At 39.2% G+C, this 22,858-nt stretch overlaps 2 protein-coding genes across 9 annotated transcripts in view; one reads left to right on the top strand and one right to left on the bottom strand.

Moving 5' to 3' along the window:
- VTI1A (vesicle transport through interaction with t-SNAREs 1A) overlaps window positions 1-4,364 on the bottom strand; it is a 371,705-nt gene extending 367,341 nt beyond the window's left edge. For 3 of the 5 annotated variants that reach the window (XM_017513761.1, XM_017513756.2, XM_017513759.2), the window contains exon 1: window positions 3,888-4,364. In XM_017513761.1, the coding sequence (XP_017369250.1) occupies window positions 3,888-3,981 (94 nt within the window). In that variant the 5' untranslated portion in view covers window positions 3,982-4,364. The remainder of the gene's footprint in view (window positions 1-3,887) is intronic. The other 2 variants (XM_017513763.2, XM_017513758.2) reach the window with 1 other exon arrangement.
- Window positions 4,365-4,442: 78 nt separating this feature from the next.
- On the top strand, window positions 4,443-20,506 carry ZDHHC6 (zinc finger DHHC-type palmitoyltransferase 6). Of its 4 annotated transcripts, none has more exons than XM_017513754.2 (11): window positions 4,443-4,652; window positions 5,676-6,156; window positions 7,686-7,777; window positions 9,357-9,424; window positions 10,621-10,782; window positions 12,482-12,535; window positions 16,362-16,529; window positions 17,543-17,584; window positions 18,299-18,444; window positions 18,522-18,568; window positions 19,898-20,506. In XM_017513754.2, the coding sequence occupies exons 2-11, from the start codon at window positions 6,110-6,112 to the stop codon at window positions 19,999-20,001; spliced, it is 930 nt and encodes a 309-aa protein (XP_017369243.1). In that variant the 5' UTR covers window positions 4,443-4,652; window positions 5,676-6,109; the 3' UTR covers window positions 20,002-20,506. The 4 variants fall into 4 exon arrangements, with proteins under 4 accessions (XP_017369243.1, XP_017369241.1, XP_017369242.1 ...); XM_017513752.2 differs by having other exon boundaries at window positions 9,265-9,424; XM_017513753.2 differs by having other exon boundaries at window positions 4,443-4,770; window positions 9,265-9,424.
- Window positions 20,507-22,858: the final 2,352 nt, after the last annotated feature.

Below are 22,858 nucleotides of genomic sequence, written 5' to 3'. Positions count from 1 at the left end.
CAACTTTTCTGAATTATTTCACTGCAACTACCTTGAAAGGCAAGAGAGAATCACCGAAGTGTGTGTATGCCTTCAACCACATGTGGCTAAGTCTAGATGATCTAGACAATCCGCCAGGGCTTGGCATAACTAATCCACTAGACCCAGGCATTTCCTCACAGAAAAGACACCTGCCTTGTCCCGCACCACTTCCACTTCTCTCCTCCAGTTCCTCCCCTTAGGATCCTCAGTTCAAAGCCCAGTTCCAATTTCATACCCAAAAAGCCCTCATCACTTACCTCCTTTCAAATATGTTCATCAAGAGAAATCTACCTAATTCTGGTCTAGGCACAGAAAGGATGCAAGAGTTGAAGTGTAGGATTTCAGAGTTCAGTTAATATGAGAAAGTCTGAAGAGCAGGCTCCTGGCTAATCTTACCAGCTGTTGTCTTCAGCAGCAGCAATCTCATTAATGGCTAGCATATCACACGTTTTCTCTGTGTAAGAACTGTACTAGTGTGCTACATGTTTTATTTCATTGATTTTTACATTATAAGGTTGAAATTATTACTCTCTCTCACTCCCATTCTACAGATGGAGGAGACAGGCCTAGAGAGGCCAAGCAATTGTCCATGACTTCACATCTAGTACGCAGCAGAATTAGGGTTCTAAACAGATCTGATGTCATGTCTGAGTCTAAATCATTTTGCTGTGATACTTTTTTGATACAATTCTGAGGACAGCCATAAAGTGACAGGATTCACAACAGATCATTATCTCTCTGTGAATGGTAAGGAAAACAACTAATTGCAAAAAGACTACTTTGTTTAAGATCCTTCAGGAAGCCTACTTCATGTAAGGGAATCTTTGCACCAGAGAAAAACAGTCCCCACTTAAGAAGGCACCCCTGTCACTAGAGGAAAAGGAACATCACCATAAAGTACTAGCTGTATAATTTCTGCTCATCCATTTTCCTGACTTTCCCACAGAACAGTAATAATTTTAAAAAAAACTTTCAAATATAGTTCCATAACGGTATCAACTAAGAAAGAACTCACCCATCTCAGTTCAATTACTAAAATTAGTTAAGATTCAAACACTTTAAGAGCAAAGTCTCTTTATTGTTTAAAAAAATCACAGAGTAATCAAATTTCTTTCTTAAAATAAAATTTTTAAGTGTTCACTCTTCCGTTCTCTTTGGAAGAAATACTTTTAATACATTGTAACATGCACAGCACAAAGTTCATTTCAACAGATCTGCCTACTCCAATTTAAATAAGTTAATATGTTGGGGAATGAACTGCTTTGACTGGAAAGTTTGCTCCAATTTTTATCCTTCTTAACTCAAGTAAATTATACTTCACCTCGTCTGGGTCACTTCTGGCTGAACACCACACTTGCGAATGATGCCCAGGTAGACAGATAAAAATTACTAGTCATCATACTGTTTTTGCCATAGTTATATATATTAATGTCTGTCAGTCTACAGACATACATCTGAAATTCATAACTATACAGACATATTTTTCATCTTTTTATACTTATTAATTGGAAACAGATTATAAAAGGAGCAAGCACAAGTCATTATTAAGAGGGCAACCAATGCATTTTTAAGAATTATCATTAGGCCGGGTGCAGTGGCTCGTGCCTGTAATCCCAGCATTTTGTGAAGCCGAGGCGGGTGGATTGCTTGAGCCCAGAAGTTTGAGACCAGCCACAGGGTAACATGGTGAAACCCCATCCCTACAAAAAGAAAATCATACAGGCACAGAGGCTTGTGCCTGTAGTCTCAGCTACTTAGGAAGCTGAGGTGGGAGTAGCCTTGAGCCAGGAGACGGAGGTTGCAATGAGCTGAGATTGCACCATTACACTCCAGCCTGGGTGACAGAGGGAGACCCTGTCTCAAAAAGAAAAAAAAAAATTATGATTATTCAGTAATACAAGTCAGTAAGCATTTTTCCAGTGCCAGTAATGCGTCTCCTTTCAATTGTAATGTGGCTCCTTTGTTTGGATCTTACATAATACTACAGCTAAGGAGAGGCACAGTTTTACTTTTAAGGTACTGAATTCAAAAAGTTTTCTTTTATAAGTTAAGAATTGTTACATTAAAATATAAAGGCAAGAAAAACATTGTAACAAGATCTGTTTTCTTGGAAACAGTTTTTACAACTTTGCATCCAAGGATGACTTTGATACTTTGTAAAAACAGCTTCCCAATACAAAAGCTAATAACCCAAAGAAATGTTTCTACTGCTAAAACAATTACAATGAAAAATTAGTAAAAATCTAACTGAAACCACAAGTCCTGATATTCTGAGGCTCTGGGACTCAATTCAAAGGAAGTAGTCTCCAACAATAATAAAAACCAAGATGGTCTCCCGCAGTGGAGAAAAGCAGAACTGAAGCGGCGAGGTGATGTATCATGAAGAGATGAGGCCATCAGCCACTTTCGACACAAAAATCTCTGAGGCAGCAGAGCTTGGTGGTATATACTACCTTGGTTCTCTCCTCTTGTCCCCTTACTTGGACTCATAAACCTCTTTAAGACATCATCCATCTCCTCCAGAACTAACTGGGGACTTCAGGAGATGAGTATGGGGTGTAAGTTCAGAGATCCTGGCTTCAAGCAAATATCCCTATTAACAGAAAATAGGTGAGGGGAAGAAAAACAAAGAAATAAGGGAAGAAAATTACTTATAAACACATACGTTTTGGGGGAAGTAGGGACAGGGAAAGAGGAATGACAACTTAGGTGCAGGAGAAATTGTTGTTAGTACCAGGACAAGTGAGTGAGTGAAGTGCCCACCAATCCACAGACTGATGAGCATCCCCTTTTCCACACTTTATATCCCAGAGCTAGCGTAGGGTCCAACCCAGCAGCCAGATGATGGTTCAATTTCCCTAACAAATCGTATAACTTAACTACTCAAATCTGTAGAGAGAGATAATTCCGGAAACAACATTTTACAAACCAAAGTTACAAAAGATCATGTTTACATTCACCTGCTCATTCACTTATTTTTCTGAGCCCCTAATAAGTAAATGCCAAGGAAATCACAGACACAGCTCCCACCTTCACATAGTCGACAGTCTAGCATGGAAAATAAGAGGTGCTAAAACACAAAAGCAAACACAAAAACAAAAACACTTCTAGATGGGAGATGTGAAATTTTTGAAGTGTGAAAAATTATCTTGTACCAAGTTTTACATAAAACTGGGTTATACACTAAATCCCCAAGAAGGATGAGAAACAAGAAATGAGGTGGGAGGTATGAAAAATACTAATGCTAATACAGCAACTAGCAACATCAGAAGGGTCTTTAAATATGCTATGTAAATTTAATCTACATGACAACCTCATGAGAGAAGTACAATTTTCCCCCATTTACTAAGAAGAAAAGTTGGAAGAAGTTAATAAGTCTGCTTATGAGGCACAACTTTTAAGTGACAGAGGGGGGATTTGCATCCAGGCACCCTGATTCTTACCTCTATTTTGCCGCATATAATTATAACAATATTATTACTAACAAAACAACGCCGCTGTAGACTGTAGATCCATAAGCTACGTACTTTCATTCATTTTCTTTGAACACTCACATCTCTATAATTTACAAATGGAAAAATTAAGACTCTTAAGACGTTAAGAAACGTTCCCAGGTTATACAAGTTACAAGGAAGTGGAGTCGGGAATCGAACTGAGATTCCGAAGGCTCTTCTCACAACATCCCATCCCCAAACTTGGACTCTTCATTTACCCTCAACCAAGCCAAGCCCTATCCCTCCGGGGAACAGCCGGCACCTCCCGCTCCAGCCTCGCGCCTCACAGACACACTTGCTCGGGCGGTGTTCCACTGCCCGCACCCTCCCCGCTCTCCCCAGCACCCTAGCCCAGCCGAGCAGGGCTCTCACCAGGCGGGAGTCGTGGGACCCTCGCAATCTTGCTGGTGATCTCTGCAGTGAGCACCGCAAAGTCCTGCTCGTAACCTTCGAAGTCGGACGACATAGCGGCTCCGGACCGAGTGGCCCAGGCCAAAGCCTAGGTCAGGGCAGGAGCCTCAAGGGGCAGCGCGGTGGGGGGCCGCGGCTTAGGAACCCCGCGAGGTGCCCCCGAGAGCAGAACGGAGAACCGGGGACAGCTCCCAACCCAGCCGCTTCCTGGTTGTTCGTCGCAATCTCGATCCTCCGGAAATTAGGTTGCGTGCGCGCTTTATTTTCTGCTCAGTCTTTAAGAGAAGGAAGTTCGCTAAGGAAAAGCGCCCCAATTAGTGGCACCAAAAAAAGCATGTGAAAATATTCACGTTCTGAAGGGTCATTGGAAGCGTTTTTTTTTCCCCCTTCGTGTTCTGGAAATTGGCTGCAGATCCGCACGCTACGGGTCTTGGGAGCTTGCTTCTGGAGGGAAGTTTGAGGAGCCGAACCTCCGGAAGTGGCTGAAACGGAGACTGCGCAGGGGGCCTGAGCGGGAGAGTCGCGGCGAGGGCGCTGGCGGAGGGGCAAGCGGGTCGTAGCAGGTCCCGCACTCCAGCCTCTCAAGGCCGGGGTGTGCTGTCTGCTTGTCCTGGACTGAAGTGCCCATGATCGAGTCATCCAAGGAGGAAAAAATCTGTTCCGGGTGAGCCCAGGCCGCCCCGGATGTGCGATGGCTGAGGAGCGGACACCAGGGACCACACTGAGGTGGGAGTCAAGGCAGGGAATATAAGCACGATTTTGGTGGTCTTCGCCCCACCAGAGTGGGACCAGGCTCTCCTGAATGTTGAGACCAACGTGGCTTACTAGAATATTTCTTCCTTGGGTGAGGATTTATTTCTAAGCCCTGCTCCATGACTTGGGCGGGAAACTGAGGCACAAGTCGACAGCGTCTGCCGCGTGATAGTCTCTTATTATCCATGTAGCTCAGATCCTCTTTCCCGGACTCACTCCAGTCCACTCCTTCCCCAAACCTCCCCTGAGCTCGCCGTCCTGCCTTCCGTTTCCCTCGCTCCCGGAGGCACTGCCTTTTCTTTCTTCCCTCTAATCTTCTAATTCAGGTCCTTCCCATATACTTTTCTGCTCATAATTTCACACACACCACACGTGCACCCTCGCTCTCTCTCTTTCCTTCCTTTCCTTGGCTGTTCTCTTTGCTTTCACTCTTGCTTCATTATTTTTCGCCCAAATTGTTCTCTTGGTGTTTGTAGGGCGGGGTGGGGAAACTGCAGGCAAATGGCGCAGACCATGTCTGACTAACACTTGGCTTAATTCAAGAGGCAGCTTAGAACTTCATAAAGGGAGTTCGTTGACTTGGCTTCTATTCTGGTTCAACTGTTACTTACTTGTGACTTTGGTCTAATCACCTAGCCTTTGTAAGCCCATTTCTGTTCTATGAAGAAGGAAACTGAATTAGATCAACTCTAAGGTCCTGACTCTCCGTTCTAAAATTCTTTGTCTTCTCAAACTATTCACTAAGCGTTGGATGGTGACAGTACCCTGATAAGCTGAGAAGGAATAAAAACAATTATTTTGGAATTATGTATCCAGGTTACATGCCATTCAAACTTGTATCATATTTTGGATAAGTCAAAAGTAATTCTTTTTGACATTTGACAAGATATACATCCTACTTGTGAGATGCTGTTGTGTAGGTGTTTATTGTCGTTAACAAGTATGGTATGTGATAAAGATTTTTTTAACCGAACTTTCCCATTTTGCTTTCTTTAGGTTGGGTTTCAGACCAAGATACTGGATTCTCCTAGTTAAGATAAAGAGCTTTGGGTGCCTGACGGTGAAAATGGCATAATCTGCGTTAACAGTTCACAGCTTGAAGGCATGACAGTTAAGGAACACACATGGACTTGTGGCACATGGAAATGTGTGCACAGAAAAAGGAAATCTATAATTCTTTAAAAGTAGGAAGGCATTCTTCCTTGACAAAATGGGCACATTCTGTTCAGTTATCAAGTTTGAGAATCTCCAAGAATTAAAGAGACTGTGTCACTGGGGTCCCATCATAGCCCTTGGTGTTATAGCAATATGTTCTACAATGGCCATGATTGACTCTGTGTTGTGGTATTGGCCCTTACATACAACTGGAGGAAGTGTGAATTTCATCATGTTGATCAATTGGACTGTCATGATTCTTTATAATTACTTCAATGCCATGTTTGTCGGTCCGGGCTTTGTCCCTCTGGGGTGGAAACCGGTAAGACAATGAACTTTAATGATAATCATATGTTTGGTTTTTGCCTTATCTGCTAACCAGTAATACTAAACACAGCCTGCTGTTTGTCTTCGTGGAGATTAAGTGTATTACTCTAATCACTGATCAGAGATTTTATTTCATGTCTGTCTGAAGATATTCATCCAAAATAGCATTTTCCAAATATTCAATTTTATTGAATATTTGCTCTGCATTAAAAAAAGTTGGAAGTGGGGTGGGTTCATGGTCAAAAGTTGAGGAAACATCACATGTCATACACAATGAGGTTTGGATATAGGATCTGTTTTCGTGTAATACATTAACATCCCTTAGAACTGAGAACAGCACTTTAGAAACTGCTGGTTTAAATCATAAGGCTTTTAAGTCATTGCACTGAAAATATAACATTGGGAAGTATAGTCCAAATCCATTTATAGCTTAAAAACTACTAGAAAGTTTATGCTTATGATGTCCATGTTTCCTACTAAGGGACATCACCTGATGGCTTGTCAGAAAGGCAGAATCTTGGGCTCCACTTCAGATCTACCAAATCAGAATCTTTATTTTAATAAAGTCCCCAGATGATTCTTAGGTGTATTAAAGTTTGGGTAACACTGGTGTATATGGTGTGCTGTGTATTATTCGAAATGAGTACAGGAAGGGTAAGACACAATTTGCATTCTGTAAAAGCTTATAACCTAAGCAAGAAACCAACACACTTGTGCAAATTGTGAACATGATGGGTGCCGTCAAAGATAGAAGAATTGAGCATTTGCCCCAGGGGACCTGAGGGAGGAGTGGGAATTTCCAAAGGAGATGGGGAAGAGGGCATTTCAGGTTGAGAGAATGGTGGGAGCATATATTCAGAAACAATGGACAGCCCTGTGTGACTGGAAAAAAGATGATGTAGTACAGAGACAGCCAAAATAAAGGCGGATCATGGAAGGTCTCAAATGCATGAAAAATTGTAGGCCATAGGGAGTTTTAGAGGTTTTCAGCCAGAGTCTGACATAGTCAGAGTTGTGTTATAGGAATCTTATTTTGACAATACACGATTTTGACAACATACGGTTTGTGCTAAAGAAAAACCACAGTAAAAGAAAGGGGTTAGGAAGTGATTAAAATGGCTGAAGAAAGAGGAGGTAACAGGGGTAATGTCAAGGAGGGAGCAGATTTCAGAAAGAGTATCAACTCATGCTTAACTCCTCACTCTAAAATACCTGCCAAGTTGTCAGCTACCTTTTTCTGAACTCCTCTCAATCCACCAAGATTGGGGGTAAGCAGAACCACTAGTGACATTGAATTTGGGTGGAGCATAGGGAAGAAAAATTTAAAATGACTTCTGGGTAATTGGGAAAGGGATGATCTTATCAGAAAATTGTTATTTAAAAATATTTTAGCTCAAATAAGAGGATTGGAAATGCAAGTTAAGATTCCCTCCTTCCCTATCCCCCATAAAAGAAAATCATACTGTAGGAACCATACTTGAGTTTCGGTATCTGATGCATTTTTGTTTCTGTTTTGCTCCCAAGGAAATTTCTCAGGATACCATGTATCTCCAGTATTGTAAAGTCTGCCAAGCATACAAGGCACCACGTTCACATCACTGCAGAAAGTGTAACAGGTACATGTCTTTTTTGCTGTTCACTGGGGACTGATCAACTAATTACTGATGTTTTCGTTGTTCTTTCTACTATATTCGGGCTACTTCTATTCACTGCAAGGCTGCCATATTATAAAAAATATTGTCAAAATTGTTGTGTCCATAATCTCCATTTTATACTTAAATTATCCAGATAAAAAGTAGATGTAATTCTTCTTTGTTACAAGTGAAAAGGTATTCTAGAAAAATACAAATTTACTTTGCATCTTGCCCTGCAAGAACGAGGTAAAAAGTTATACCTTAAGTTTGTTTCCATATATCAGGATTAATTGTGTTTGTCAGCTGCCTTCTGGACTAACTTTAGAATTGTTCTGAGACTAAATTATAAGGGAGATCCCATCACTTATTAACAAACATTTACACTTTACACAAATCTAATAATCCAGGTGCCTATTATCACAAATGTTTTAATATCAGAAACTTGATCAGAAGAAAACCAAATAACTATTAAAAATGTGAAATAACCTAGGACCTTTTTTAATGAACAACTATACTTGCTGATTAATAAGGAATTTACAGAACCATTGAGAGCAACTAAAGTGTTGTTTGAGGCCAGAACATTTTCTTCTAGCAACGGTAAGGAACAGGTGCACGGCAAGACATTGCTTGTTATACCATGTCTTATATTCTGGAGTTAGCTTGTTTATCTCAGAGATCCATAACTAAAGGATACTGTGAGAATAGGAAAGAAGTTATGTATGTCTGTTTGATCCCATTAACCCTAATGGAGGTTTATAAGGGATTCATTATGTCTGTTGCAGTTCACTTGGGTCACTGCACTTACAAGCTAGGTGAAAACCAGGAACCATGCTCATTTCTTTGTAATGAGCATTATAAAGAGACCCTCTTTGAGTGAGTCTCTTGACTTCTTTAAACAAGTACTTGTAGCTACATCTTTTCCTAAGAAGCTTTACAAAGCCTGCTCTTTCCTGTGCTGTTTAGAGTTTAAAAGGAGTCACTGTTCATAATTGTTAAAAGCTCAAAAAGGCCAGGTGCGGTGGCTCACGCCTGTAATCCCAGCACTTTGGGAGGACAGGTCGGGGGGATCACCCAAGGTTAGAAATTCAAGACCACCCTGGCCAACATGGTGAAACCCCATCTCTACAAAAATATAAAAGTAGCCGGGTATGACAGCGCGTGCCTATAATCCCAGCTACTCTGGAGGATGATGGAGGAGGATTTCTTGACCCTGGGAGGCAGAGGTTGCAGTGAGCCAAGATCATGCCATTGCACTCCAGCCTGGGTGACTGAGCGAGACTCTGTCTCAAAAAAATAAAAATAATTTTTAAAAAAGCTCATAAGGATTTTTCTTTCTGTTCCATGAGGTATAATTCTTCCGTAGCTCATGGACATGCTGGATTCCTATTTGCTTGATCTTTTGAAGACCAGAGTTATTTAAAGTAGACAGGATTTTCTGCCTCATGTTTTATGTAAATTTTTCTTGTTAGATGTGTGATGAAGATGGACCATCACTGTCCTTGGATCAACAACTGTTGTGGTTACCAAAATCATGCTTCGTTCACACTGTTTCTCCTTTTAGCACCACTGGGTTGTATCCATGCTGCTTTCATTTTTGTGATGACTATGTACACACAGCTTTATAATCGGGTAAGTGAAAATGAAAATGTTTTGTTGCAAAATCATCCATGCCAGTATAAATGGTAGTTATCTAGATTATTTAAGAGGTTCCTTTTGGAAATATGCTTTCTGTGATTTAGTTGAGGAAACAGAACTTTGTTTTACTGCTGTATTGGTTCCTTTTTAGAAAGCATTAAAAGTTACATTTTAAGATGAGGAAAGATTATTTGTTCTGGAAACTTAACATGCTCTAGTTGAAGCTGATTATTATTTTAGTACTGTATATATAATTCATTAGATTTCATACTTAATAGTTATGGAAAGAATAGTGAGAAGAAAAAAAAGAGCAAGAAGAAAAGACACACTAGTGCTTCCTACTTCCATCTCATTCATGTGGCAAGTTGTAGTTCTTTGTTCATTTCTAATTCTAGTGCCTGGAAGGTGGCTCATGGAGCAGAGCACACCGTAAAATATAAACAGATTAAACCAGCAACAGATCAGGTTGATTTATGGACAAGTAGTCATGAGATCAAATTCAGGGGACACAAAGAAAACTCCCTAAAGAGGCCTTGAAAGTAAACGAGGGACAGGCACCTGATGGGACTGCCAAACTGAAGAGTCTGTCCCTTGAGGAGGCGACGGCCCATATTTGATCTGCCAGCTTGTGGTGTTTGGGAATTCCAGCCTACAAAAATCTGAAAATCTGGATTTTTCTTTGAAATCTCTCGATTTTTAAATGTTGGCACCTAACTCTGAATGTCTGAAACATGATGCAGGCAGGCAGCACACATCTGTGGCCATATTTGGCCTGCATTTTACCAGTTCTTCACCACTGTCTGTAAAACATGAAGGAAGAAACAACTGAATTCTAGGTAGTACCTGTCGCTGTGGACAAATACTGCAGTGTATAACAGCAAGGAGAAAAGAGAAGACACAGTTCTGGTTTAGGCTAGTGTCTAGTGTTGTTGATGCGTGTTAATATTTGCAGGGTATTCTTGACATTTTGTGAGGAAACAACAACAAAAAGTCACATTTGAGAAAACTAAGAATGATATCGTGCACATCGGTCTGAGCTCAAGTTACAATATTAATTAAAAATAGCTGTGTTTGCTTTGGCCACAGGTCACGTTGTCATCTCTTTGATCAAGTTGTTGTAAATGTCAGTAGCGTCTGAGCAGGTACCACAACCAAATAATTTTGTGTGTGTGCTGTTGTTGCTGTGATAGCTCTCCTTCGGATGGAACACAGTGAAGATTGACATGAGTGCAGCCCGGAGAGATCCTCTTCCAATTGTTCCATTTGGACTAGCTGCATTTGCTGCCACCTTGTTTGCCTTGGGATTAGCTTTAGGAACAACCATAGCTGTCGGGATGTTGTTTGTTATCCAGGTAAGCATCTCTGTTCCCTCTAGTTAAAAGTGTCAAGTTACTGGGACTGATTGAACAAGAAAGATATAAAGGCTGTGTTCAGGTGTGCAGTATGACATGGAAATTACTTTTGCTTATTTCATTTAAGTAACTAATCTCCTCTGTATTAGTCAGATAATTTCGAAGTAATTTTGCCAGAATTTCTAGGTATTGATTTAGTTTTTAAAATGTTAACTTGGAGTTGAGTAAGTTCTGGAGCACTTCACAATTGAGAGAGTTCTTCTCACCTGTACAGTCTATCTTGCTCTTCACATCCACCCCATAGAGAAGTCTTACTGTTTTCCCTTCCCTACAGATGATTAATTAATTGATTCTCAAAAACTTTAAGTGACTTACCCAGTGTCACCCATTTCATGTACTTGGTAAACATCGATGTTACTTTGTAATAGTATATATTTAATAATAGTAGTAATCATAATATAGCTAACATTTATTGAGCACTTCTTATGTGTAAGGCACTGTTTTAGGCACCTTACATGTATTAGCTCATTTAATCTCCATAATAGCCCTATGATAAAGATGCTATTTAATGCCTACTCTGATTAATCCCTCTGCTAATTTCTGAGGCTGCAAAAATGATAATGAAGAGGTAGCTGCCCTTAGGAACTGACAGTTAATAGTGAACAGTTAACCCTAATATAAGGCCATATATATATACATCATAGATTTATGTGCACAGTGTTATGAGAACAGAGAGGAGGAGACCTGGCCCTGAAGGAACCAGAAACCATTCTTATAACTTATTGCATTCACGTGATTAATTTATTCATTCACTGAAGGCCAGCTGTGGGCCAGGTATTGTGCTAGGCCCTTGGAATATGATGAGGACTCCTGGGCCAAGGCTGTTTCTTTTTCTTTTGTTTTGAGACAGAGCTTGGCTCTGTCGGCCCAGGCTGGAGTGGAGTGGCACGATCTTAGCTCATTACAGCCTCCACCAAAGCTGTTTCTAACATGCTACACTGTCTCTGTGAAGGCACAACCAGACTTTAAGGTAATTTGGTTTTGTTTTAAGGTAAGCTGGTTTTGTTTATATGTTATTATTGTCTACTAGCCTGGAACCAAATTCTTTGAGAAATTTTTCCCAATGCCTCTAATTGAGAATCATATTAGAAATAAACTAAGAACCCGTAATAAAAAGCCTGTATATGTGGAATTAGTCATATCTAGGAAAATCAAATAATGGAATAAAGATTGAATGCATTCATTATTTTTAAGGCAAGTGAAATATTAAGGTTGACTGAAATGAGTCACTGTTACTTCTCATAGATTAATCATAAATTTAAAGTTAGTTAAAAATAGTGATAAAAGATTTTAATAGCAAATTACAAGTAAGCACTGATTAAATGGATTATATTAATGTTTTGTTAATGCTGTCAAAACCTTGCTCTGAAAATAGTATTCAAGACATGAAGTTTGATTAAAATACTAGATTCAGATTTGAATATGGATGGGTGTAATCATTGTTACGAGAGGTACCAGGGTGGAGTAGTTAAGAACAGACTTTGGAGTCAGATGGATGACATGGTAATTATGTTATTTAACCTCTGTTATCTTTGTCAATGGAATGGAGTAATAATAGCTATCTCAGAGGATTATGAATATGATAATCTTAAAGGAACCTGGATCACATTATTAAATTTTACTATCATTTAATTTCCAGATGAAAATAATTCTCAGAAACAAAACTTCTATTGAATCATGGATTGAAGAGAAGGTAAATTTTAATAATTGTTTCTTCATTATTAATAACGTATATTAATAAAGGACTAGTAAAGTCCTCAATATTAATAAAGTCTATTAATAGACCAGATTAACAAAAAGTGCCTGAAAGTGAAAACATGGCTGCCAAATGGCTTCTGTAAGTCATTTGCATGCCACAAAAAAAGGTGGATATAGGAAACATTTTTATTCATTCTGTAACTCCTGCAGAAATGTGCCTCTCATACACCCTGAGTGGTTGCAGAGGCCTAAGCCACACATCAGACCATCTGTCCGTTGTCTCTTAGACTAGAGAAGAAAGCAGCCCATTTGGAAAGGAGCTTCCGCCCTACCAAGCAGACACCAAGTTTTTCTCAGCGTTTTAAACATTCAGTGAAGCTCCTAACATTTAGCTTGTCACAGACCTCACAGCCTCATGCTGTCCATTGTGATTCTAGCGTAAAACACAAATCTGACTCCCCTGCTCCCTGTTTGAAACTACTCAGAGCCTCACCATTGCTGTGCCAGGGGTTGAAACCCAGATTCCTGCAGGGTCCAGGCAGATAATGCCAATGACGGGGAGCAAGCTTGTATACAAAGAGTTGCCTGGCAGAGCAAGTGGATTGTTGCCACAGGGAAATGTTCACATTTTCCAAATTACAAAATAAGGAGAAGAAAGCATTGTTTTATATCTTTACAAATCTCTTTAATATCTGACTTAACAGAAGACAGTTGGATTCTCACTTCTGCATTCAGTCTGTTGAGATATGTTGCTTTGATTGACGTATATGAAGATCCAGCCTCACACAGATAAGTAGATAGAAATGAACAGAGTATTTTAATAGGCCTTTACATGATAATAGTGGATGTTCTTCCATGTTATATTAAAAACTTGACAAGTGCTATTTCTTATCAAAGATTTTTATACCTTTTTATTTTAAACTTATCAGGCTATCTTGCTTTTTGGATGAGTCTTTTACCAATATGTGGTTTTATGTAGCATCAGGCATTGGTCATTTGGGAAATATTAGTTTACTGGGTTATGTAGATTTTCCAAAAGTTAACACCTTTTATTATATAGTATCCCAAAATTGCATTCACTTATATCAATATATCAGTTTTATGAGAAAAGATTCTTAAGTATTAGAAAGCTGTCAGGCTCACAGTGGTAGATACAAGGTTTTTAAATTCTAATATTCATTTGAAAGCCTTAATTTTTTACTGGCAACCCATACTGTCAGCCATTTCCCTTGAAGTGACTGCCTGACTCTTCATTTTTGAGGAAATGTTCACCAAGTACGGAAGTCTGAATAACCTTAGTTTGCTACATTACTCATTCTTTCAAGTAAAAATAGTGTTACATGGAAAAAGCTGTCTGTACAGCTTTTGTTAGCTTACAGCTTAACCACTATTTTACTTGAGATGACCATTCTATTTGGGCATGCTTTATGTGTACTTCTCATTTTGTCATGCAGAATATTAAAAATAAAGGACATCTCCTTGAGAATTGAGATTTAATATTTAAAAATAATTTTTACTGCTTCATCAAGGGCATTCTTACATGACATTGCTCATAACTACTAACACAGTTTGGTGCAGCTGCCTTGGTTTCTGCTAAGATGCCAACAGTTTTATTCACCATTGCAAATGTCAGCACAACAAAAAGACAAATAACGTTTCAGTATTATTAGGAAAAGAGCTTGGCCTTGCTGACCTGCAAGAAGAAGTGTTGAGAACTCAAAGTGGTCTACAAGGCATGCTTTGAGAACCACCGATGTATAGGTTTAAGTCTGAGTTCTTAGCTTCTGCATAGACTTTTTATGACTTCTTTTTTTGTTTTTTGGAGATAGAGTCTTGCTCTGTTGCCCAGGCTGTAATGCAGTGGCACAATCTTGGCTCACTGCAACCTCCGCCTCCTGGGTTCAAGTGATTCTCCTCTGCCTCAGCCTCCCAAAAAGCTGGAATGACAAGGTGTATGCCACTACACCCAGCTAAGTTTTGTATTTTTAGTAGAGACAGGATTTCACCATGTAGCCAGGCTGGTCTCAGACTCCTGACCTCAAGTAATCCACCCACCTCAGCCTCCCAAAGTGCTGGGATTCCAGGCATGAGCCATTGCACTCTGCTGACTTCTTACCTACTTCTCCAGCCTCATTTCCTACCCTTCTCTACCCTGTCTCACACTTGATACTAAATTACTCATAATTTGTACATCTTACACTTTTGTATCCTTTCATGTGTTGTTCCCTCTGCCTATAACACTCTTCCCTCTTTTTTCCCTTGATTTCTTGCTTCTCAAGACTTAGTTAAGGTATTGTTTCTCCCAGGGAGCCTTCCTGGACCCTCCCTAGACTTGGCTAAGTACCTTTTGTTTCCTTTGTTCCCTTTTCCGGGAGCATCTACCACACCCCTCTGTCACCTTTTAACACACAGTATTGATAGAATCCTAACTTCATTGAGTGCTTCTGTTAGGCAAAGACATGTCTTAGTCATTTTGTGAATGACTCTTATGTTTACCAGTTTTTCTTTGTAAATTTTTAGCCCAGATATCTGTTCTTTGAAATTCAGTCCATTTTGAAAACTCTGAAGCTTTGTTTATAAAAAGGAAAAAGAAATTATTCTTTACTTTCTGGGTGAGGATGGATTGATATAATTTAATAGGTTCATATGCATTATAGCTTAATTAATATTTTAGTAAATAGTTAACTTTAATATCACTTTACAAATACTCGCAATAAGCTTTTCCGTAAACATTGTTCCCAATAATAAAATATTTCAAAGTATCATTTCTAATAAGCATAATAAATATATTGACATTAGATTCACTTTTTTTTTTTTTTAATTTTTGCTAATAACCAAGGCTCCTTATTAACTGCCATGCTACATTTAGAAATTACTTCAGGTGAAATTGGGTATGCTCAATGATATGGCCATAGACTAGAAATTATTTTAGAAGAAGTACTTTATTGCTGAGTAAAAAATTCAAATAAATGATCATATTAAATTTATAGGAAATTTATAGAAATTACCAGACACTAAATTTATCCAACGAATTTCAAGGGGTTTGTACACTTATTGTTAAAAAATGTATCTTTACCACTAGGTGTCAGTGGAACTTAAGAAATCCAAAGCCAGTTTATTTCCTTAAATTAAAGCTAACAATTTAAATGCCTGGAATATAATTTATGCAAGCTGAATAGTTATGTACATGCATAACATGTACATATAGATGCATATATAAATGAGCATGTATACATGTGTGATAGTATTAAAAAAAGAAAGAAGATCTCTTGTATATATCTACTACTTTTAAAAAATGTTTTTCATAAAACAACTCTCCTATTACACCTTTCCTGGCCATTCCCATGGGCATCACTGCACCCAAGATACATCTTTTCATTCTGATACAACTGTTACATTCTCGTGTACCCCACAGAACAGTTCTGTCTTGAATAAAACAGTTCCATCCTGAATAAACCCTCACCTTTCTCCTGAATCTGTTTATCAGCATCCCTTCTATATACCTGAACAACCAGGAGCATTGAGGACATTTTATATATGAGATAAAGTTAGCTAACTCTTTTAGTAAATCTTTATGAGTGCTTATTCCTAAAGAAAACCTGTCAGATATTTTCCATGTAATCACATACAAGGTTGGTGTTCTATATCAAGTTCTTCCCGTACTGTGATGAAGTTGCCTCTTGCTTCTGTATGCACTAATATTACATTGAGGAGGAGGTATTTTTTTGAATGCTAGAAACTTGAGAAATAAGTGTTCTCAATAATATAGTACTGAAGGCCACTTAGAGGCACCTGCCATCTTATGTCTTTGTTACCCACAGGCTAAAGATCGAATTCAATATTATCAACTAAATGAAGTCTTTGTTTTTCCTTATGATATGGGAAGTAGATGGAGGAACTTCAAACAGGTATTTACGTGGTCAGGGGTCCCTGAAGGAGATGGACTTGAGTGGCCAGTAAGAGAAGGCTGTCACCAATACAGCTTAACAGTGAGTATATTTTTTCAAGTAGCCCTTCCTTTTTGCCTCACCTTCTTTCCCTTAACACCTCTTCAACCCAAGTGACATAATCATAGTAAAAGAAGTCATACGAGTATTTTCACTCTGTCAAAATGAATCTAATAATCCTAAAGGACTTCTTGTATCATGTTTCTTCCTTTATTTAAATCTCTCCTTAACCATCTATACCTGTGAGATTAAGTCCTGATCCCTTAACATAGTTTTATGAAATCTGGCCGAAAATGACGTTCCAACTGACAGCATCATGTGAATTCCTTGTACATTCCTGTCACCCAACTTTGCCCACAGTTTTTTCCATCTTCTGTGACCTCCACTCTATCTAAAATGATTAGGACTAGTTCCAGTCTACCTGTTCCACAAAGTCTAACCTACCCCTGTAGACTCATCTGAATTCAGAATTTAATCATATACTACTGTAGGGTAGCTTATGAAGTTGCATATTTTTATTTCTTTATATCTGTAATTAACAAGACTCTAGGACAGAGACCATGAATTATCTTTATTTCTCCTACTATATCTAATATAGTTCTATTTAATAGTAGCTATGTCAAAAAGAAGTAAGTTATAATGGTGACTTTTATTCATTCATTCAACTTCATTATTAAATGTTCTTCATTATTCATTTGTAGTTTGTCTGCTATGTCTCTGCAGAATTAGTGAATATCAGTGTTTTCACCTGAGAAGCTTCATGAGGTCGGAGAATATACTCTCTGATCCCTGGGCCACAGTGGGCACTCTAGGAATATACACAGATGAGGACATCAGAGTGAACAGCAGGAAGAAAACCTCACTCTCAGTCCCTGGTTCTTAGTCATAAGGCCTTATTTCCATGCTGAAACAACATGTGGCCTTTAAATTATCAGTAACTTGAAATGCTGGAAAATTGGGAGTTTGCCATACCACTCCGACAGTTGATGAGGAAAGGCTATTTTTCAACATTGAGACAAGAGACTTCATTTTTTCTTTTTATTTCTTTCAAACAGATAGAACAGTTGAAACAAAAAGCAGATAAGAGAGTCAGAAGTGTAAGTACTTCTTTTGCAATGATAATTTTTTTTCTTTTGTTAGGCTGTGTACTTCCATATAGTTTTTTAATTGACTTAGACTAGAAACCAATTGTTGGCTTTTATTAAATAGTATCCCTTAATACATTTGTTAAAATTTGATGCAGTTAACTTTTTTTTTTTTAATTTAAATAGTTGAGACTAGAGGTTGGAAGGAATTCAGTCAATTTATATTGCCAACATAGGAAAATAATTATCCTCAATATAGCTCCTTAATGTGAAACCTGTGCTTACAACTATCTTTGTTGGATATGATGGCCACCAGCCACATGTGGCTGTTTTATTTAAATTTGTTAAAATTAAAAAGATTCAATTTCTTTTTTGCATTAGCCACATTGTAAGTGCTCAGTAGCTACGTGTGTCAAGTGCTGCTGCATTGGATACCAAAGATACAGAACATTTCCATCATGGCAGAATGTGTTTAGACAGCCCTGCTCTGAATTTAATTCTTAGTTATGGGCTTGAAAAGAGGAGTAAGAAAAGCCTTGAGTACTAGAAACATCAGTTGCTTCCCAGGGACCTGGGTGGATGGGGAACTGGGAGGTTCCCCTACAATGGGAACTCAAAGGCTTGTCACTGGATATTTCGGATCTCCCTTTAAAAATTGAAGTTCAGACTTAAAAGTCAGATATCATGGGTGAATATTTAAATGTTTCTTCTGATCACTGATGACAGGTTCGCTATAAAGTCATAGAAGATTATAGTGGTGCCTGCTGCCCTTTGAATAAAGGAATCAAAACCTTCTTCACAAGCCCCTGCACTGAAGAGCCTCGAATACAGCTACAAAAAGGGGAATTCGTTTTAGCCACAAGAGGGTTACGGTAAGTAATAGGAAGTACTGTGTTTGACAAAATTAACATCTAGCCTAAAATTAATTTTAATCTTTTAAACATTTCAGATACTGGCTGTATGGAGACAAAATTCTTGATGATTCTTTTATAGAAGGTATGGAAATGGAAGTGCATGTTTAAAGGACAAGACTATTAGCAATAATTCCAGGTTTTACAAGAATAACATATAAAATAATCACATGCCTAATGCATTAGGGGAACTGCATGGAAGGGCACATCACTAAGCAACAAAAAGAAGTTCCTTACGTATTTCTCTAGAGCTGTTGTGTTTTTCAGGCCTTTTTAATGATAGCTAACATTTGAGCTCATACTTAATAACTATGGGACAAGTATTTGTGTAAGTGCTTCGCTTAAGGTGTAAAAGTCCCTAAAAGACCTCGGACGTGCACACTATGATTTACATTTAATTGAGGGAACTGAAATAGAGAGGCTAAGCAACTTGCCATAGCCATGCACTAAAAACAGATACAGCTAGGGCTGAACCCCAAGCAGTCAGACTCCACATTCTGTGCACCAAACCCCTGTACTATTTGCCCCCCAGCTTTGAATGAGCATTTCTCTTAAGTTATTATAAAAACCAGTAGATTGAAACTTTGTGTTTTAAGTTTTAGAATTGTTCCTTTTTAAAGTGAAGATCAGCTTGGGATGTTCTTTAAAAAAAATTGGAGGTTAATCATAAATTAACCCCTTATGACAGCCTTGATATAGAAATGTATATGTTAGGCCAGGCGTGGTGACTCATGCCTGTAATCTCAAGACTTTGGGAGATCAAGGTGGATGGATCACTTGAGATCAGGAGTTCAAGACCAGCCTGGCCAACATGGTAAAACCCTGTCTCTACTAAAAATACAAAAATTAGCTGAGCATGGTGGTATGCGCCTGTAATCCCAGGTGCCCCAGAGGCTGAGACAGGAGAATCGTTTGAAGCTGGGAGGCAGAGGTTGCAGTGAGCTGAGATCATGCCACTGCACTCCAGCCTAGGTGACAGAGTGAGATTCCATCTCAAAAAAAAAAAAAAAATTTGTATGTTAGGAAAAGTCTAAAAAGGAAATTCACAAAGGCTACAAGGCTACAAGGAGGTAGTTCCCTGGAAGAGACGGAGTATAATGGTGTGCCCAGAACACCCTCGCTGATCGTACACATATAAGTAAACACCCATACTAAGTTCCCCCCAACTTAAGTTAGGAGCTGTCTTTAACCACATTTGTCACTATTCTGGATCACAGAATTTGGGAAATATCTGTTCCTAGCTTGTTAGGAACCTTATTTCCCCCCTCCCTCCCCTTCAAAATATGCTTATAATAGCGAAGGGGAAAATATAAGTCTAAAAGCTTATTAATTTGAATCAATAGGACTTACTGCTTTCAGTAATGTTACTGTCATCCATCAGACTATTTAACCTCAATTTCATTTTCTCCCTCAGATGTTTCAAGAATAAGGGGATGGTTCCCTAGAAAATGTGTGGAAAAGTGTCCCTGTGATTCTGAAGCAGATCAAGCTCCAGAGGGCGAGAAGAAAAATAGATAGCTACTGTTAAAACGAAATTATCCTTTACGTCTGCTTAACTACTTGAAAATTGTATATGTTACTAAAGAATTATGCAATGAGCCTACTCTGGTTAAGATGTTCTTTTCCTCAAAGGTGCCCTAGTGCCATGATTTAAATATTTTTATTACCGTTTTGAAATGGAGAAGCCATTCTGCATATACGCCTTTGAATTCTTGCCCCTCTTTACCACCTCTTCTTCCCCCTCAAAAGAAAAACATTTCACCCGAGTAAGTGAATGGCATTTTCTCTAGGATTTTCTTATGCACTGCACACTCTGGACCTCACCTGCAGATACAGTTCCCCCCTTACCAGGAGCATCTGCATGTGGTACTTTTCTCTCAGTTGATATTTCTTATATGATATTCTAGATACTATAGAATTCAATTTGTCAGATTCAGTATAAGCTCAAATTTTGTTACCTGTCTTTTAATAATGCAAATTTTGTCAAATCAAATAAAGATCAATAGATGTTCTGTATAAATCAGTTTTTACTTAAAGCATTTTTCATTTTGCTGACTAAAAAGATTCGTCTTCGTTACTTATGGAAAAACTGCTATGCTGCCCTGTGGAAAACTGGCATCTTAAAACATGTCTTAAGAGATGACACACTTGCTTCAATATATTAACCCTGTTAATGGGATATTGAGCTTGTAGTGATGGCAGTGGATAGCAGTGGTGGCCTGAGGGAAGTTGGGGGGGAGCCGGGAATAGGCGGGAGATGGGCATGGCTACAGCTGCCCAACCGTGGCTGTAGACCCGGCATCCCTGCACTCTAGGGGGCCCAGGGAAACCCCTGAACCCGTCTACACCGCCTGGCCTCTCTCTGCTGCTGGCACCCATTCTGGAACAAAGGTGAGGCCAAGCCTGGTGCTGTTGGGACCTGGCAGGGTATGCATGAGCTCTGAGTGGTGCTGACACCAGCACCCTGCCACCTAAGCCCCCTCTGGACTTCAGGCTGCCAGCCACAGAGCATTCCAGCTGGTGAAGCGACACCCCAAGGATCCTGTGACAATAAACATAGTGATTTCAAAATACTCATGTATACTTGAGTGAAAAAACCAAAGCTTGTATGAGTGGTAGGATCCAAACTGGTGGGCTTGGGTGCTTAAAGTTGGGCTTGTCTGAGCATAGGAGTAAAATGCCAGAAGGAAAAAGAAAGTGTATTTCTCTAGACTTCAGAAAACTTTCAAAGGCAGGGAGTGTGAAGCTTTGGGGGCCAGGTTTGTAATAGTTAAGAATAAGGGAAGAGTCCTTGGGAATTCAGCAGTGAACACACACGTAACATATATGTTAGATGGAGTCATGTTACTGTGAAGCGAGAAGGTAGAACAGTCTTGAGTTGGCATTTGAAGCAGATGAAGGGACAAGTCATGTACTTTGGGATATCTGTGTTTTAGAGAGAGCAGCAAGAACAAAAGCAGGCTGGAATGTACCTGACATGTTTGATAAACAGGAAGGAAACCAGTGAGGTTCAGCTGGAAGGAGTGAGGGGAGAATAGGAAAGGAAGTGAAGGCAAGAAAGTTAAAGTGAGAACAGGAGCTAGACCTTATTAATGTTAATTCCTGCCTCTGCCTTCCCTTTTGTTTCAGATACTTAAGAATAGACATTTCTTTGGCTCCTCTGGGCTCAAAGTCTAGAAAGACCAAGAACATTCTCTTTAACTCAGCTGGAGGCCAGAAAAGAATACTATTAATATTCAAGATTACTTAGAGTACAGCAAAGATGGTAAAAGAGAATGGATATAACTTGTGCTCAGTTGGAGTTGTGGTTCAGCTGGGTTTATTCATTTATTTATTTATTTATTTTTAAGACAGAGCCTTACTCTGCCGCCCAGGCTGGAGTGCAGTGGCATGATTTTGGCTCACTGCAACCTCCGCCTCCTGGATTCAAGCTATTCTGCCTCAGCCTCTTGAGTAGCTTGGAGTACGGGCATAGGCAACCATATTCAGCTAATTTTTGTATTTTATTTTAGTAGAGACAGGGTTTCACCATGTTGGTGAGGCTGATCTCGAAATCCTGATCTCAGGTGATCTGCTCACCTCAGCCTCCCAAAGTGCTAAGATTACAGGCTTGAGCCACCATGCCTAGCCTCAGCTGGTATTTGTTTTATTCTTCACAGCTATGGGATAAGAAGGTTTGGTCTTCAGAACTTATTTTCTTCAGTAGTTATCAAACCTGGCTGCAGACAAGAATCATCTGGGGATCTTTCAACAATCCCACTGCCCAGGCTGTATCCAGCCATTTAAATAAGAATCCCGGGAGTGGCACCCAGGCATTGGTGTCTTTTTAAACTTCCCAGATAATTCTATTGTGCAGCCAAGTTTAAGAACAGATACTGTACTTGATTTTTAAGGTGTCCTTGTTTAAGACTGATTCTTATGGTCCATAATGCAACAAACACCACAACGTAAGTATCTGCAATCGTTTATTTTAAAGACTTTTTACAAGTAGAAACAATGTGTGTTATCTGGGGGCAAGGTAGAGCAGAAACTGGAATCCGAGGGTGGGGGAAGATCAGTTTTTTCCCTCACAAAAGATAAGCCTGTTGTGTGGGTGTCTTGCTTGCCCGTGGACCTTTGTTTCCAGTCCAGGAGGGTTTTATTCAGCACTTGCTTCATTTACTGGAAAAGTTCACTGGGCCTAAGTGTCAACTCCTTCCCTCACAGCTTCCAGCTCAGCAGCAAATTGTAAGGAACACATTGAATCCCCAGTTACTACTGTAAATAATGCTTTTAACAGCATTCCTTTTGGATAATATGACATAGACCCAATTCTTTTTTTTTTTTTTTTTTTTTTTTTTTTTTTTTTTTTTTTTTGAGACGGAGTTTCACTCTT

This window comes from Cebus imitator, unplaced genomic scaffold, assembly GCF_001604975.1.
Source record: "Cebus imitator isolate Cc_AM_T3 unplaced genomic scaffold, Cebus_imitator-1.0 Scaffold500, whole genome shotgun sequence".
Classification (NCBI taxonomy): Eukaryota; Metazoa; Chordata; class Mammalia; order Primates; family Cebidae; genus Cebus; species Cebus imitator.
The sequence above is the reverse complement of the archived record's forward strand: the minus strand, read 5'-3'. Positions and strand labels throughout refer to the sequence as shown.

Excerpts from the sequence above, each read along its gene's own strand:
- ZDHHC6 (XM_017513752.2), top strand. The coding sequence starts at position 5,890 with ATGGGCACATTCTGTTCAGTTATCAAGTTTGAGAATCTCCAAGAATTA. Across the intron at positions 7,778-9,264 it reads CACTGCAGAAAGTGTAACAG|ATGTGTGATGAAGATGGACC; the intron begins GTACATGTCTTT and ends TTTTCTTGTTAG. Across the intron at positions 17,585-18,298 it reads CAGATAAGAGAGTCAGAAGT|GTTCGCTATAAAGTCATAGA; the intron begins GTAAGTACTTCT and ends CACTGATGACAG.